The sequence below is a fragment of the Balaenoptera ricei genome, chromosome 3, assembly GCF_028023285.1.
Source record: "Balaenoptera ricei isolate mBalRic1 chromosome 3, mBalRic1.hap2, whole genome shotgun sequence".
NCBI lineage: Eukaryota > Metazoa > Chordata > Mammalia > Artiodactyla > Balaenopteridae > Balaenoptera > Balaenoptera ricei.
The window spans coordinates 172,466,369-172,484,578 of record NC_082641.1 but is presented as its reverse complement, the minus strand read 5'-3'; the positions used below and the strand labels follow the sequence as shown (position 1 = coordinate 172,484,578).

General features: G+C 40.6%; 1 protein-coding gene across 2 annotated transcripts in view; it reads right to left on the bottom strand.

Annotated features, from left to right (window-relative positions):
- Positions 1 to 5,059, bottom strand: part of LOC132362973 (zinc finger protein 791-like) — a 48,991-nt gene extending 43,932 nt beyond the window's left edge. Inside the window, exons 1-2 of one of the 2 annotated variants that reach the window (XM_059918214.1) lie at positions 4,914 to 5,003; positions 1,061 to 1,105 (exon numbers count right to left, since the gene is read on the bottom strand). In XM_059918214.1, coding sequence (XP_059774197.1) covers positions 1,061 to 1,078 — 18 coding nt within the window. In that variant the 5' untranslated portion in view covers positions 1,079 to 1,105; positions 4,914 to 5,003. Of the gene's footprint in view, positions 1 to 1,060; positions 1,106 to 4,913 lie in introns of both variants that reach the window. The other variant, XM_059918213.1, reaches the window with a different exon arrangement.
- Positions 5,060 to 18,210: the final 13,151 nt, after the last annotated feature.

Below are 18,210 nucleotides of genomic sequence, written 5' to 3'. Positions count from 1 at the left end.
GGGAGGCGTAAGCTGTCGGTAAACATCAAAAAACGTGGAGTCTGTACAAACACAGAGAACAGACTTGTGGTTGCCAAGGGGGAGGGGGGTTGGGGGAAGAAAGGACTGGGAGTGTGGGATGAGCAGACGCAAGCTGTGATATATAGAACGGATAAACAACAAGGTCCTACTGTGTAACACAGGGAACTATATTCAATATCCTGTGATAAACCATAACGGAAAAGAATATGAAAAAGAATGTATATATGTGTAACTGAATCACTTTGCTGTACAGCAGAAATTAACACAACATTGTATACCAACTATACTTTAATCAAGTTTTAAAAATGTGGAGTTTGACTACTCATTATAAGGACAAACTTGGGTATGAAAAATATGAATTCACAATGGCTTGTTTTTATATAAAGAAACATTAACAGGAAGCTCAAGAAATGATTAAAACTGTGTATTTGCAGTGGCTGGAGTAACAATGCTGGAGGGGACCAGGATAGGTGGGCAGTGACTTTGCTTAAGTTAGGCTTTTGTATCTCACAGGTTTATTGAAAATAAGCAAAGTATATACACCCTGTGTTACTATTTAATAGTCTTTCTTTAATTTTAACTTTTGTACATAGGAAACTATTGTTAAGATTTAATTCCTTTGAACACGAATGGTTACAAAAGTATAAACCATAATTTTCAAATCCCTTGCTAACTAAAATGACCAGGTGCATCCTAGTTTGTCCCTTCCCTGTATCTCACATGGGGGAGGGTGGTATTTTCAGAAATCCATATAACATTATAATGCAACAGGGGTTTGGGTTTAGTTCTTTAAATGCAGTAGAATTTTCAAAGATTTATGTAAGCTTTGATTAGCTGTCCTCACATCAATTGCTTTAGCTTTTTTTTTGGCTGTGCTGCACGGCTTGTGGGATCTTAGTTCCTCGACCAGGGACTGAACCAGCAGTGAAAGCCCCGAGTCCTAACCACTGGACTGCCAGGGAGTTCCCTGCTTTAGCCTTTTAAATTTCAATATTCTCTAAGGACATACACAAACACTGATGTAAAATGGAACACATACCTGAAAACGTAAACACATTCATCTCACATCTTGAGGTTCTCTTCCCTAAAAGGAACAAAAATTCTATTTAGTTCCACAATTTTCTTGCCTTACCGACATCATATCTCTCAATCAACTTAGATTTTTCTTTAAGCCCAAGAAACTAAAAATGTTATTTCCCACACAGGGAATTAATTACAAAGTGCTAAGGGAAACTACAGCCAAAGGGCTGCACTATTCAATGGATAAAAGAATCCAGAGGAAAGAGACACAAATATTGGAATCAGCACAGATAAGCAGCCAGCGTCCCACAGGACAGAAGGAGCCTGTATGAAAGTTTAACACACACTAGGCTCTCCTGGTTGAGATAGAACCACTGGACCAGGTCAGTCCCTGGTGAAGGAGGGTGGGGGCACCTGAGCAGCCACAGGGATGGACTCTGGGAACGCCACACGCCCTCCTCTCCCTGGGGAATACTGGAACCACTCCCTTTTTCAGGCTTCCATTCCCACAGTGAGAAAACTCTCAGCAGAATTCAATTTAAGATTCTGACCCAAAAGAACTCCCAAATTCATGACCCCTAACCCAGGACACAGAACTCCTGTCACAGACTTTCTCAATGTAAACAAATTACACTCTGAGCGCAGCTACACTGTGGATGCAAAACTCCAACCTAGGGCTTCCCTGGTGGCGCAGTGGTTAAGAATCCGCCTGCCAATGCAGGGGACACGGGTTTGAGCCCTGGCCCGGGAAGATCCCACATGCCGTGGAGCAACTAAGCCCACGCGCCACAACTACTGAGCCTGCACTCTAGAGCCTGCAAGCCACAACTACTGAAGCCCATGCGCCTAGAGCCCGTGTTCCACAACAAGAGAAGCCACCGCAATGAGAAGCCCGTGCACCACAACGAAGAGTAGCCCCCGCTTGCCGCAACTAGAGAAAAGCCCGCGCGCAGCAACAAAGACCCAACTCAGCCATAAATAAATAAATAAATAAATAAATAAATTTATATTTAAAAAACCCCAACAACTCCAGCCTATACCTAGAAACAGACCCGGGGAAACCACGGTTACAACCTCAAAAGGGGCATCACCAACCCATCTCCCCCCAAACCCTTTCTGCCATGTGCACTTGTATCCCCAGCTTTCCAGGGCTCTGTAGCTTCTCTCAGCTTAAAGGCTCCTTCCATGGTGGGTGTGAGCAGGTAGGACACCTGCTGGGCTCTCCAAGAAGAACCAGCTGGGCCTTCAAGTACTTCCCCTTGCAGCCTCAAGGGGGCCTCACCTTGAGTCACTGACCTCAGGCCTCTGCTCCCAGTCACATTGCTTTGGACCACACGATGCTATTTTAAATGACCCCAGTGGTTGAAGAATCCAGCAAAATCACACAAACCTCGTGTTTATGTAGAAAGGAGGGAAGAAAATTGTAAGGCATTTTCCTAGTTCAACAAGAAAACGCATAAGTATCTATTACTCTCAGAAAATAATGATATTAATTAATTATTATTTCCACAGCAAGAAATTGTTTTATAAAAACACAATTGGGGGGGGTAAATTAGGAGTTTGGGATTAAAATATACACACTACTATATATAAAACAGATAACTAACAAGGACCTACTGTATGGCACAGGGAACTATACTCAATATCAATAACCTGTAATGGAAAAGCATCTAAAAAGTATATACACATATATTCACATATAAATATACACATATATATGTATATATATGACTGGATCACTTGACTGTACATCTGAAACTAACACATTGTAAATCAACTATATTTCAATAAAAAATTTTTAAAAACTGTACTTGAACACCTCAAGCCTAAGCCCTGGAATTGCATTTGAACAACCCTCCGCCCCCACAAAAAAACCCAAAACAAAAAGAACAGACCTCAGGATATTACTACACCTGCTTAGGGAGGGAAGAAAAAAGAAACAAGAATTTTTAACGCAATGTAATACAAGAATATTTTCTTTTTTCTGAAACTCACCTATTTCTTGCCTCTTTGGAAAATGCTATCGTTCAAGCTCCAATGCTTACATAAATTTTAATTTTTTGAATAACTGAGGCTCACATACATGAATATATCTTTCCAGGGTGACAAACCCAGGGAGGGGAAGTGCTGACAGGAGAGAACACCCAGGAACGTTTCCAAAGAGGAAACTCTACCCAAAGGACTACCCATAGGATGTCTGTGCCCAGGAAAGACTCTCGAGGAGAAGCACAAGGATTTCATACAATGTAGTTCTGAAACAGGAGGGGAGGGGTCACGGCACAACCTTTAAAAGAATGACATAGCCTGAGGACACGACATAAACTGATTAGAACAGAATAGGTCCAAGATGGCAGACAAGTTGACTTCCACTAGACCTTGAGCCTCAGTATACACTCACTGTAACACAGTCACAGGTGCCATGACAGTTCCAAGGCCGAGCATAAAGGTCAAAAAGTGGGCGGTGGCCCAATTCCTGGAAATCCCCACCCCTTCTCCAAAATAGCTGGAATACCCCTCCCACCCATTAGCCTATGAAATTATCCACCCCTATAAAAACGGCCAACCCCACACCCTGGTGCCACTCTCACCTTCTGAGATGGCCCACATTCTGTCTGTGGAGTGTCTCCACTTCTTACCTATCACTTTGTCTCTCACTGAATTCTTTCTGCGATGAGACATCAAGAACCTGAGCTTCATTAAGTCCTGAGACCAGTTGTGAGATCTCAGTTAAAAGACAGTGGGTTCAAGTCCCAATCTGAGTTACACGGTTTCAGTTCCAGGTGGTTGGTTTCAGTTCCAGGTGCTTATTCTCAGATTTCCTCTCATGGAAAATATCCACAGCAAATATAAATCCTTAAAGAAGAGCCACCTATGACTCTTTAGAATAAGGATAGGGGCTTCCCTGGTGGCGCAGTGGTTAAGAATCCGCCTGCCAATGCAGTGGACACGGGTTCGAGCCCTGGTCCGGGAAGATCCCACATGTCGCGGAGCAACTAAGCCCGTGCACCACAACTACTGAGCCTGTGCTCTAGAGCCGGCGAGCGACAACTACTGAGCCTGTGAGCCACAACTACTGAAGCCCGTGCGCCTAGAGCCCATGCTCCGCAACAAGAGAAACCACTGCAATGAGAAGCCCGTGCGCCGCAACGAAGAGTAACCCCCGCTCGCCGCAACTAGAGGAAGCCCACGTGCAGCAACGAAGACCCAACACAGCCAAAAATAAATAAATTTTTTTTAAACAAAGAAAAAGGATAAACAATTAAAATATTGGGTCTGTTTGAAATACACCAGGGAGAACGAAGAGTTGATAATGATGCTCCGAATTTAAGACGAAAAGCTGGCTGTGGGAATGAGGGAGGGATGTGGAAATTTAGGGATTTACTGCCAGTTTTAGGAAGAGCTAATCTGGGAATTAGTCTGGATCCTGGATTTGAGACCCTGCTCTCCAAACATTTGGAAAACTCAGGAGAAAACGAGTGCCCCCTGGGAAGAAAGGAGAAACTGGGACCCCACAGACCACAGCTCCTCCCGCGCACGAACCACGGAGACGGAGTCACGACTGTCCCCTGATAACCCTCCCCGTGGTTACCACACATTCTAGAGGAGTCGCGGGGCTGCGGGCGCAGAGCTGCCCAGAGAGGCTCCAGGCTTAAGTCACCGCCTGCAGTGACGGGACAGGACGCCCGGGGTCCCGGCTGCCGACCCAGCCGCGCCACTGCGACAGCCGGAGGGAATGAGGTCTGAACGGCGCCCCCTGCGATTTTGGGTCCGCAGACTCCTGAGTTTACCGTGCCGGGAGGCCCACGTCCCGCCACGGCCGGTTCAGACTGTCCCTCCCCCCTGTCCTGGGACACTTGGCCCAGCACACTCACCATTTCCCGGCTTTGGGCTCCTCCGGCGTCTTCCCACAGACTCCCGCGGCCCCTGCAGCACATATTGAAGCTTCAGCGTACACACCTGAGACGCGTAAACGCAGACGAGATTCCACGCAAAGCGTGGCCACAAGCGTCCACGCAGTTTGCAGAACGTGGCCCACCCACTTTCCCCTGCTGCGCCCCTGATTGGACAGTTCGCAAGCACCCGCCCCCCCCTTTCTGCTGAGTGACAACGGGTCAGGAGGTCACATGATTGAGCAGAACCAGTTTCCACAAGTGGGCGGGAACTTGTCCCTTCCAGCGACGTTTGCCTTTAAACCACACTTGTCACTGGCCCTAGAGGGACAGTGGTGTCTTCCTCAGATCTTTCAGAATGTGGGGACACAGGTGTGCTCAGGGAATGCCAGAGTCAGATTCCGGAACAACCGACGTCCTTATCCAAAGCAAGAGGGGCGCCCTGGTCAGGCCAACTGGGAAAAGAGGGTTTGCGGTCCTCCACGGGGCAATACTTGGCACAGGCTGTGAGGCCACTCAGGATACTGTGACCCTTGTTTACAGACACACTGAAAAATGACCCCACCATGTGTAATAAGGAGTCTGGCTCCATTTTTATCTTTGTTGACAGCGTTGAGGCCGTCACTTTTCCCTCTCCACACATGTGGTATTTTAGCTAGAGAATCCCCTGGCCTCCCAAGCACTTGACTCTGGTGGGAAGTTTGAACCCTGCAGCCCTTGCCTGGGAACAGGGACTCTTCTCCCACCAATCATAATTTGTGAGATGTGTTCAACAATACTCTCAGGTATACATTTTACGCTAGAAGGAAATTTATTTTAGTTTCAGAGTGTGTGCCTAGAAATTTTGAAATTAAACGGCTATGATATCCGTAAGGCAATCCAGTTACTATTTTTTAAAATAAATTTATTTATTTGTTTATTTTTGGCTGCATTGGGTCTTCAGTGCTGCGTGCAACTAGGGAAGCCCCTAGTTACTATTTTTACCAATATAACAAAAAACAGTAAGTTTTGGGGACTTCCCTGGTGGCACGGTGGTTAAGAATCCACATGCCAATGCAGGGGACACGGGTTCGATCCCTGGTGCCGCGGAGCAACTAAGCCCCTGCGCCACAACTACTGAAGACTACCTGCCACAACTAGTGAAAACCGAGCGCCTAGAGCGCGTGCTGCACAACAAGAGAAGACACCGCAGTGAGAAGTCCGTGCGCTGCAACTAGAGAAAGCCCGCAGGCAGCAAAGAAGACCCAATGCAGCCAAAAATAAATTAAAAAAAAAACCAAAACGAGGTATAATTGACATAGAACATTATATATTAAAAAACAACACAATAAGTTTTGGAAATGTGGGATATACTTGAAAACTTTTTTTTAATTTTTTTTTATTTTTTGGGTACTTGAAAACTTTTAATATTCTTAACACATTGGTTCAAAACTTCTAATGCATTTATTTATCTGAATAGTTTTATTGAGGTAAAATACACATACCATACACTGCATCCCTTTAATGTGTACAAGTCAATGGTTTTCAGTACATTCACAGATATGTTCAATCAGCACCACAATTTTTGAACATTTTTGTCACCTCTAAAAGAAACCCCGGTACCCTTTAAATATCACTTCCCTATCTTCCCATCTTCCTCCTCCAAGCCAGAGTTGTAGGCAACCTCTAATCTTTCTGTTTCTATAGATTTCCCTGTTCTGGAGTTATATACTAATGGAATCATATGAAGTATTATCTTTGTAATTAACTTCAGTTGCTTAGCATAACTTTTTCAAGGAACATCTATGTGGTAGCATGTATGGATACCTCATTCATCTTTATGGCTGAATAATATTCCACTGTATGCGTAAAACACATTTTCTTTATTTACTCATTCCTTAATGGACATTTAGTTTGTTTCCACCTTTTGGCTACTATGAATAATGTTGCAATAAACTTTCGTGTACAAGTTTTTGTTTGGACATATTTTCATTTCTATTGGGCATATATCTAGGAATGAATTGATGGGTCCTATGGTAATTCTAGGTTTAATTTCTGAGGAATTGCCAGATTTGTTTTCCAAAGTCGTTGCACCATTTTATATTCCCACCGGCAGTGGTTGAGGGTTCCAATTTTCCCATATCATCCACAAAACTTTTATTATCTCACTTTTTTAACTCTAGCTATCCTAGTGGTTGTGAAGTGGTATCTCATTTTTTAAAATATATTTATTTATTTGGTTGCACCGGCTCTTATTTGCGGCAGGTGAGCTCCTTAGTTGTGGCATGCATGTGGGTTCCCTGACCAGGGATCGAACCCCAGCCCCCTGCATTGGGAGCATGGAGTCTTAACCACTGCACCACCAGGGAAGTCCCTCTCATTGGGGTTTTGATTTGAATTTCTTTGATGGCTAGTGCAAGCATCTTTTAATGTGTTCTTGACCATTTGTACATTTTCCTTTAAAAATGTCTATTTACATTCTTTCATATTTTAAAATTGGGTTAGTTGACTTCTTATTATTGAGTTATTAGTGTTCTTTATATACCTTCAATACAAATCCCTTAGATATTTTATTTGCAAAACTTTCTTCCATTCTGTGGGCTGTGTTTTCCCTCTCTTGCTTTAAAATTTTAACTTTTAACACATACTATGAAGTTTACATCTTAAATGTCCAGTTCAGTAGTGAGAAGTACACTGACATTGGGAAATCAATCTCAGAAGTGTTTTCGTCTTTCAAAACTGAAAATCTATACATATTAAACAACATCTCCCCACTTCCCTTTCCCCCAGGCCCTACCAACCACCATTCTACTTTCTGTCTCTATGAATTTCACTATTCTAGGTACTTCATACAAGTGGATTCATATAGTAGTTGTCCATTTTTGACTGGCTTATTTCACTTAGCATGATGTTCTCATTTCACCCATGTTACAGCATATGTTAGAATTTCCTTTCTTTCTAAATCTGAATAAAATTCCATTCTATGTATACACTAAATTTTGTTATCCATTTTTGATGGACACATGAGTTGCTACCACCTTTTGGCTCATGAATAACACTCCTGTGAACATGGGTGTAGAAATATCTGAGTCCTGGGAGTATATACCCAGAAGCAGTATTGCTGGATCATATGGTACTTTGAATATAATTTTTGAGGAACTGCCATAGTGTTTTTTTTGTTTGTTTGTTTTTGTGGGGGTTTTGTGTGTGTGTGTGTGTGTGTGTGTGTGTGTGTGTGTGTGTTTTGGTCGCATTGCCCAACTTGCAGGATCTTAGTTCTTCCACCAGGGATTGAACCAGGCCCCGAGCAGTGAAAGCGCAGAGTCCTAACCACTGGACCACCAGGGAATTCCCATGCCATACTGTTTTCTAAAGTGGCTGCAACGGGCTTCCCTGGTGGCACAGTGGTTAAGAATCCACCTGCCAATGCAGGGGACACGGGTTCGAGCCCTGGTCTGGGAAGATCCCACATGCTGCGGAGCAACTAAGCCCGTGCGCCAGAACTACTGAACCCGAGTGCTGCAACTACTGAAGCCCGCGTGCCTAGAGCCCGGGCTCCACAACAAGAGAAGCCACCACAACGTGAAGACCACACATCACAACGAAGAGTAGCCCCCGCTTGCCGCAACTGAAGAAAGCCTAGGCGCAGCAAGGAAGACCCAATGCAGCCAAAAATAAATAAGTAAATAAATAAATAAACAAAAAATAAATAAAGTGGCTGCACCATTCTATATTCCCACAACAGTAAACCTGGGTCCCAATGTGTGTTTTCACTTTTTTGATAGTATACTCTGAAGTACAAAAGTTAATAATTTTGATTAAATTCAAGTTGTCTTTTTTTTTTTTGGTGTCATCTTGAATAATTTTGTGCCAAATCCAAGGTCATGAATATTTTCCTCCATATACATATATATTTTGGCCGCGCCACTGGGCATGCAAGGATCTTAGTTCACGGACCAAGAATTGAACCTGTGCCCCCTGCAGTGGAAGTGCAGAGTCTTAACCACTGGACCTCCAGGGAAGTCCCTACATTTTTTCTAAGAGTATTAAGGTTTAACCTCTTATATTTAGGTCTTTGATCCATTTTGGTAAATTACTGTATGTGGTGTGATGTAAACGTCCACTTCATTCTTTTGCATGTGGCCATCCACTCGTCCCAGTGCCAACTTTTTTTTTTTTTTTTTTTTAACATGGTCATTTTGTTTGTATGTGTTCATATATTTATTATTTATTTATTATTTTTATTTTTGACTGTGTTGGGTCTTCGTTTCTGTGCGAGGGCTTTCTCCAGTTGCGGCGAGTGGGGGCCACTCTTCATCGCGGTGCGCGGGCCTCTCACTATCGCGGCCTCTCTTGTTGCGGAGCAGAGGCTCCAGACGCTCAGGCTCAGTAGTTGTGGCTCACGGGCCCAGTTGCTCCGCGGCATGTGGGATCTTCCCAGACCAGGGCTCGAACCCGTGTCCCCTGCACTGGCAGGCAGATTCTCAACCACTGCGCCACCAGGGAAGCCCCCCAGTGCCAACTTTTAAGAATATTCTTTTCCCATTCTTGGCATTGTGTTTGAAAACCAGTTGACCACAGACAGATGGGTTTATTTATGAAATCTCATTCTATTCCAATGATTTATATGTCCATCCCTGTGTCATTACCACACTACCTTCATTACCATTGTTCAGCAGAAAGTTTTGGAATAAGGAAATGTGAGTCCTCCTACTTGATTTTTGCTTTCACTGTTTTATTCTGGATACCTTGCAATTCTATCTGAATTTTTGAAACAGTTTAACAATTTCTATAAAGAAGTCAGTTGGGATTCTGACAGAGATTGCACTGAATCTGTGGATCATTTGGAGGAGTATTGCCATCTCAAAATATTGTCTTCCAATGTACGTACATGGGAGGTTATACCATGTAATTAGATCTTTAATTTTGCTCAACAATGTTTTGTGGATTTTGGAGTTTTTGCTTGGTATCTCTTTTGTTAAATTTAGTCCTAACTATTTTATTCATTTTTATTGCGGTACAGTTGATTTACAATGTTGTGTTAGTTTCAGGTGTACAGCAAAGTGAATCAGTTATACATATACATATATCCACTCTTTTTTTAGATTATTTTCCCATATAGGCCATCACAGAGTATTGAGAAGAGTTTCCTGTGCTATACAGTAGGCTCTTATTAGCCATCTATTTTATACATAGTAGCATTTAAATGTCAATCCCAATCTCCCAATTTATCCCTCTCCCCTATTTTATTCATTTTTATGCTCTTGTGAATGGATTTTTAAAATTTCATTTTCAGATTTTTTGTTGTAAGTGATTAGAAATAGAACGTATTTTTATATATTGATCTTGTACCCTACAACCTTGCCAAACTCGATTATCATTTCTAATAGTTTTTTTAAAATAGTGGATTCCTTAGAGTTTTCTATTTACAGGATACATCATCTACATGTAGAGACAGGATTACTTTCTCTTATCCAACTTGGATTCATTTTATTTCCTTTTCATTCATTTATTCATTGCACAATTGTCCTGGCTAAAACCCCCAGGGTATTGTCAAATAGAAATGATAAGAGCAGATATCATTGTTTCCTTCCTGATATTCAGGGGAAAGCATCCAGTTTTTCACCAATTAAATATAATATCAGCTGTGATTTTTTTCATCGATGCTCATTTTCATGTGAAGGAAATTTCTATCAATACCTGGTTTGCTGAGGGTTTTTATCACGAGAGGGTGCTGGAGGTTGTCAACTACAGCTGACCCTTGAACAATGCAGGGGTTAGAGGTGCTGTCCCCAGGCAGTCAAAAATCTACATATAACTATTGACTCCCCCAAAACTTTATTAATAGACTACTGTTGACCAGATAACATAAACAGCTGATTAGCACATATTTTGTATGTAATATGTACTGTATACTGTATTATTACAAGAAAGTAAGCAAGAGAAAAGAAAATATTAAGAAAATCATAAGGAAAATACATTTACAGTACTGTACTGTATTTATCAATACCATAAGTTTATGTCTTCTGTTTACAAGATGAATTGTCTATCAGTACCTCCATCAATATTGTCTTATATGATACAAAACGCTGTGATGTTATATGTATTACTAACACGACATCAAAAGTGAAAAGATAGGGCTTCCCTGGTGGCGCAGTGGTTGAGAATCTGCCTGCCAATGCAGGGGACACGGGTTCGAGCCCTAGTCTGGGAAGATCCCACATGCCGTAGAACAGCTAGGCCCGTGAGCCACAATTACTGAGCCTGCGCATCTGGAGCCTGTGCTCCGCAATAAGAGAGGCCGCGATAGTGAGAGGCCTGCACACCGCGATGAAGAGTGGCCCCCACCTGCCACAACTAGAGAAAGCCCTCGCACAGAAACGAAGACCCAACACAGCCATAAATAAATAAATAAACAAATAAATTTTAAAAAAATTAAAAAAAAATGAAAAGATAACGTGAAAAAGAAATTCATAATTGTAAGTATAATGATTCATGCACTGATAATGAAGAAATGGCAATATGATTGCTTTATGGTAGCCTAGTGTAATGGATACAGTTGCTTCATGGTAGCCTAGCCTATAACTAATGAATGAATCATTATAAAATTTTTATCATGTATTATGGTCATATTCATAATACAGTATTGAAAACATTGTTCCATTTTTTTAAAAAACCACTTACCTGTGATCATAGGCTGATATGCAGTTTCTCCAATTACGAGAGAGAAGCATACTGTATGGTAATGTAATTCTTTGAAAGCAAAGTTATAAAACAGTAATAAAATTTACACATCATTAATTTTATATTAAATATCACTCACTTTATACCTAGGTAAGGATAGGCTTTCCACTTCCATACAAGTCTTACAGATGATAATAATTAAGAGATGATGACAATAATGACACAAAAACATCTCATACAGTTCTTGCCACACAGTTATTAGATTTTCACATGAAGACATTCACACACATATACAATAAAGTTGATTAACTGTACAGTATGATGAATATTTACTATTCATTAAGTGGAAGTGAATCATCATAAAGGGTCTTCATCCTTGTCTTCACATTGAGTAGACTGAAGAGGAGGAAGAATAGGAGGGGGTGGTCTAGCTCTCTGAGGGATGGCAAAGGTGGAAGAGGTGGAGGAGGTGGAAGGGAAGGCAGGAGAGGTGTAATTTTATGGAAATACATTGTAATTTCTGTCTGACTCTTTTACTTATTCATTTCTCTAAAAATGTTTCATTCATTTCTAAAAAAATGTTTCTATAGTACCAATTCTTCTTCCACCATTTGCTTTAGTTTCAGTGCCTGTATCATAGAAGGGTCCATGTCAAAAAGAAGTCAAAAGCAGCCTTTTTTTGTTTGTTTTTTGGCTGCGTTGGGTCTTTGTTGCTGCGCGTGGGCTTTTCTCTGGTTGTGGCGAGCAGGGGCTACTCTTCATTGCCATGTGTGGGCTTCTCAATGCAGTGGCTTCTCTTGTTTCGGAGCATGGGCTCTAGGCACGCAGGCTTCAGTAGTTGTGGCGTGCAGGCTTAGCTGCTCCATAGCATGTGGGATCCTCCCAGACCAGGGATCGAATCTGTGCCCCCTGCATTGGCAGGAGGATTCTTAACCACTGCACCACCAGGGAAGTCCAAAAGTAGTCTTGAATAACTGACTCTTTGATTGTCTAATGTCAGTTTGTTTCTGGCACTGCTTCTACATCTTCATCGTCTGGCAATGATTTGGAAGCACTCATCTCCATCAAGTTATCTGTTAATTCCTCTGGTGTGGTGTCTACTAGATCTTGAATTTCTCCAAAATCCATATCTTGAAACCCTTCACCCCACCAACGAATTTTTTTTGCCATACCCACAATCTCTTTCATGATTTCCTTGATTTGCTCTGTCATAAATCTTGTGGGGTCATGCACAACATCTGGACACAGTTTTCTCCAGCAGCAATTTATTGTTTGGGCTTTCACGGCTTTTTCTATAACAATGATGGCATCTTTGATGGTGCAATACTTCCAGGCTTTCATGATGTTCTCTCTTTTGGGGTTCTCTTCCATAGCATTGACAATCCTTTCCATAGAGTGGTGTGTATAATGAGACTTAAAGGTCCTTATGGGGACTTCCCTGGTGGTCCAGTGGCTAAGACTCCATGCTCCCAATGCAGGGGGCCTGGGTTTGATCCCTGGTCAGGGAACTAGATCCCACATGCCACAGCTAAAGATCCTGCAGGCCATAACTAAAAGACCCTGCATGCCGCTACAAAGATCCTGCATGCTGGAACTAAGACCTGGTGCAGACAAATAAATAAATATATATATATTTTTTAAAAAAGGTCCTTATGACTGCCTGATCTAGAGGTTGAATTAGAGACCTTGTGTTTGGGGGCTAATAGACCACTTTGATGCCTTCAGTGTTGAACTCATGGGGTTCTGGGTCATCAGGGGCATTGTCCAATATCAAGAGAACTTTAAAAGGCAGTCTCGGGACTTCCCTGGTGGCACAGTGGTTAAGAATCTGCCTGCCAATGTGGGGGACACGGGTTCGAGCCTTGGTCTGGGAAGATCTCACATGCTGCGGAGCAACTAAGCTCGTGCACCACAACTACTGAGCCTGAGTGTCACAACTACTGAAGCCCACGTGCCTAGAGCCCGTGCTCCGCAACAAGAGAAGCTACTGCAGTGAGAAGCCCACACATGGCAACGAAGAGTAGCCCCTGCTCGCCACGACCAGAGAAAAGCCCACGCACAGCAACAAAGACCCAACGCAGCCAAAAAATAAAATAAACTACAATAATAAAATAAATTAAAAAAAAGTATTTCATAAAAAGTGCAAGATTTCTGTACCTGCTGGCATAGCGGCAGCAATGGCTTAAGGAATACCCTTCTCTTTTTTCTTTTACTATGGTCCTTATGCTGGACTCATTTATCTTGAAGTGGCAAGCAACTGCAGCTACAGACCTAAATTACAATATATATCAAGCAATTCAACTTTTTCTTGTAATGTCATGATATAATAGGGAAGAACAAATCTGACTCCATATTGGATCTGTTTCTTTTACTTTTATTTTGCTATTCTATTGTTTTTGCTACAAGTTAATCACTAAAGGGATGTTGCCTACAAGCTTAAAGTATACATAATGGCCCATCTCTGGGAACCCTGCCTCCCATGTAATGAGCATTAAGCTAAAATACCTTTGTTTAGCTCACAGAAAACATCCTGGTGAGGCTTACCTGTGAATGGATGCAGGAAGGACGAAATTAACACATTCCCTTCAGAGTCTGACTGGAACCAGGAAACGTCTGAATTTATCCCCTTCCCTTTTCGTGTAAAAGTAGCCCGAATTCTAACTCAGGGAAGATGGTTCTTTGGGACACTAGTCCACCATCTTCTTGGTCTGCTGGCTTCCCAAATAAAGTAGCTATTCCTTGCCCCAACAACAAATCTCTTGATTTGTTGGCCTGTCGTTCAGCAAGCAGTATGAGCTTGGACTTGGTAACAGTGACTTTTCTCTGCTTATTGGGAGCACTTCCAGCATCACTAGTGGCACTTTCCATGGGTCCCATGGTGTTATTCAAGGTTTACAGTATTGCACTGAACACGATGAAAAATACTCAAGAACCACAAAAGAACACTTTTTACTGCCATATGCAATTCACTGGAGAGACAAACTGCACATGTGGAGATGATTAGCATCATATGAGGTTTTTTTTATTTTTGGCTGCACCATGCGGCTTGTGAGATCTCAGTTCCCTGACCAGGGATTGAACCCAGACCACGGGTTCAATTCGTTGCAGTGAAAGCAACGAATCCTAACCACTAGACCACCAGGGAACTAGCATCACATGACATTTTATGGATACTCACACCACTTGAGCTCACCAAAATAGCATCAGGAAGTGGCTACAAAATTATTAAAATAGTAGAGTATATACTACAGTTAATTTTATGTAGTTTTGATTTAATATGGCATGTTTCTGTTTGTTAACATTTCTCTCAATTGCAAATGGTGCTATGTATGGTCTGTGTGTGCATAAGTTTTTTTTTTCTGTATTACTAGTCTTTTTAAAAAATTTTATTGGAGTATGGTTGATTTACAATGTTATGTTAGTTTCAGGCGTACTGCATAAGTTTTGATAAGTTTTAACTTTTTATAATAGATGTGTGTATATTTTGTGGTAGTAAATGATAAAATAGACTAGTACCTACATTTAATACATTTGTGACATACCTAGCTTTTCCTTAATTTTTTCAATATTTCCAGGCTACATGGTTCATCTGCAAGTTTTTTCAAATTGTTGCAAATCTCCAAAGTTTTTTCCAATATATTTTTTGGAAAAAATCTGCATATAAGTGGACCTGTGCAGTTCAAACTTATGTTGTTCATGGGTCAACTGTACTTTCTATGAGTCTCCTGAGGTGATCATGACATTTTTGCTTATTACTGTATTAATACATTATATTGCCTAAGTTGATTTTGAGATATTAACTCAACCTAGCATCCCTGAAGTAAGTCTGACTTAGTCACGCTGTATATTTGTGGTTAGATGATGCTGGATTAGGTTTTCTAGTATGGTTGATTTTTTTGGCATCCATTTTCACAAGGAAAATTGGTTTCTTCATTTTTTAGTAATACCTTTGTCTGGTTTTAGAGTAACAGTAATACTGGTCTGATAGAATGAGTTTGAAGTGTTGTGTTGATTCTATTTGTGGGGAGGGTTTCTGAAGAATCGTATTAAACCTATGAATGATTTGGAGAATTCTATGGTGAAGCCATTTGAGCCTGGGCTTTCCTTTTGAGTAGCTTTTGCTTAGTAATTCAACCACATCACGTGTATAGTCAGAAACTCTATTTTTTTCTTGAGTTATTTTCTGCAGGATGTATATTTCTAGGGATTTGTCTATTTCATCTAAATTATCTAATTTGTTGCCATACTGTTCATTGAATTCCTTTATAATCCTTTTTATTGCTGTAAGGTTGGTGGAATAGTCTTCCTTCTGTCCGATTTTCAGAATTTGAGTCTTCTTTTTCTTTCAGTCAGCTTAGCTAAAGATTTGTCAATTTTATTGAGTTTTTTCAAACACCCCACTTTTGATTTCATTGATTTCTATATGTTGTTTCTATTCTCTATTTTCTGCTCTTTTTTATTTCCTTCGTATCATTGGGGGGGGGTGTTGGTGCTCATCCTTCCAAGTGTGATAAGGTGGAAGGTGAGATTATTGGTTTGAGACCTTTCCTCACGTCTGTATGGATTTCCTCTTTGACACATTGGTTATTTAGGAGTATTTTTTTTTCATATTTGTGAATTTCTCCAGTTTTTCCTAAGTTATTGATTTCTAATTTCATTCCATTGTTGTCACAGACCATAAATGTATTTATTCTTAGTATTTTAAATTTAGTGAAGTTTATGTCCTAGCATTTGTTCTACCCTGGAGGTTTCATATGCACTTCTGAAGAATATATATTCTGTTGTTGTTGGGTGAAGTGTTCTGTAGACACATAAGGTGTACTTAATTTATAGTGTTTTACAAGTCTTTTATTTCTGTGTTGATATTTTGCCTAGTTGTGTATATAATATTCAAAGTGAGATACTGGAGTCTCCATTTACTGTTGTTTTTCCCTTCATTTCTCTTTTGCTTCATTTATTTTGGCACTCTGTTATTAAATGCACATATAAATGTTATAGCTTCCTGATGAATCGACCTTTTTCATGATACAGCCTTCTATATCTCTAGTAATATATTTTCTTTTAAAGTCTTTTTCCCTCCTGGTATTAGGAGAGTCTCTCCAGCTTTCTGGTGGGTGTATTTACATATATATCTTTCCCTGATCCTTTTACTTTCAATCTTTTTGCATCTTTGAATTTAAAAGCATTTCCTATGGAGAGCATATAGTTGCCTCTTTTTTTTTTTTTTTTTTGTCTTAAACATACGGTGATAATTTCTGACTCTTGATTGGATTATCTTACCCATTATATGAGTATTCTAGATATAATTCCAATTACACCTGCATTTTACCTTTTTTTCCCCAACAGTTCTCATGACTTTTTCAGTCCCAACTTTGCTTCTTTATTGATTTCTTTTCCATGAGGTTTAATATGTTGAATGTAGTATTTTACTTTTTAAAATAAATTTTTCCTAAACAAACAATAGGACAGGCTTCACATAGTCCCTGAGGCTTAGGACAATGAGTGGGGTTGCAAGGTCTGGAGAGAAGAGGTGAGGAGGTAGGTGAGCCAAGCCTGGGGACCAAGTCTAGAGACAGCCTTGGAGTCAAAGGCACTGTTTTGGAAAAGGTCCTTTATGAACACAGGAAAATGGACAGATTTAGTAAACAAGGAGGAAAGAGGCTTAGGGCTTTGTGGCATTTTAGGGTCCAATGGGGTCTGTGCAGTCCTGTGGCTTTTCCCCCATGTTTTATTATTGTGGTAAAATACACATAACATAAAATTTACCATCTTAACCATTTTCAAGTGTATAGTTCATTGGCATTTACATTTATACTGTTGTACAACTATCACTACCAATCTCCAGAACTCTTTTCATCTTCCAAGATTGAAATTCTATGTCCAGTAAACAACTACCCCCTCCATTCTGCTCGCTCCCCTGCAAACCACCATTCTACTCTCAATCTCTATGCACTTGACTTCTCTAGGTACCTCATATAAGTGGTATCATACAGTATTTGTCTTCATATGAATGGCTTACTTCACTTAAAATAATGTCCTCAAGCTTTATCCATGTTGTAGCATATGTTGGAATTTCCTTATTTTTTAAGATTGAATAATATCCCATTGTATGTATATACTACCTTTGATCATCCATTCATCAGTCTACGTACATTTGGGTTGCTTCCACCATTTGCCTAGTGTGAATAAATGATGCTAAGAAGATAGGTTTACAAGTATATCTTAGAGATTCTGCTTTCAACTGTTTTGGGTATATACCCAGAAGTGAAATTGCTAGATTATATGGTGATTCTGTTTTTAATTTTTTGAGGAACTACTTATCTTTTTCCATACTGATTGTACCATTTTTATATTCCTACCAACAGTGCACAAGGGTTCTAATTTCTCCACATTCTTTCCAACACTTCTTATTTTGTTTTAGTGTTTTCTTATATTACTCATCTTAATGTGTGTGAATATACCTTTATTTTAATAGGAATCATTACTGTTGCCCTCACAATTGCTGGATGGTGTCTGTATCACACCTACTATTTATATTCATACCTGAGCAATTCCTGAAACAGTGTTAATTTAATTTGTATTAGACGGTGGAAACATAAATAATTCCTGATGACAT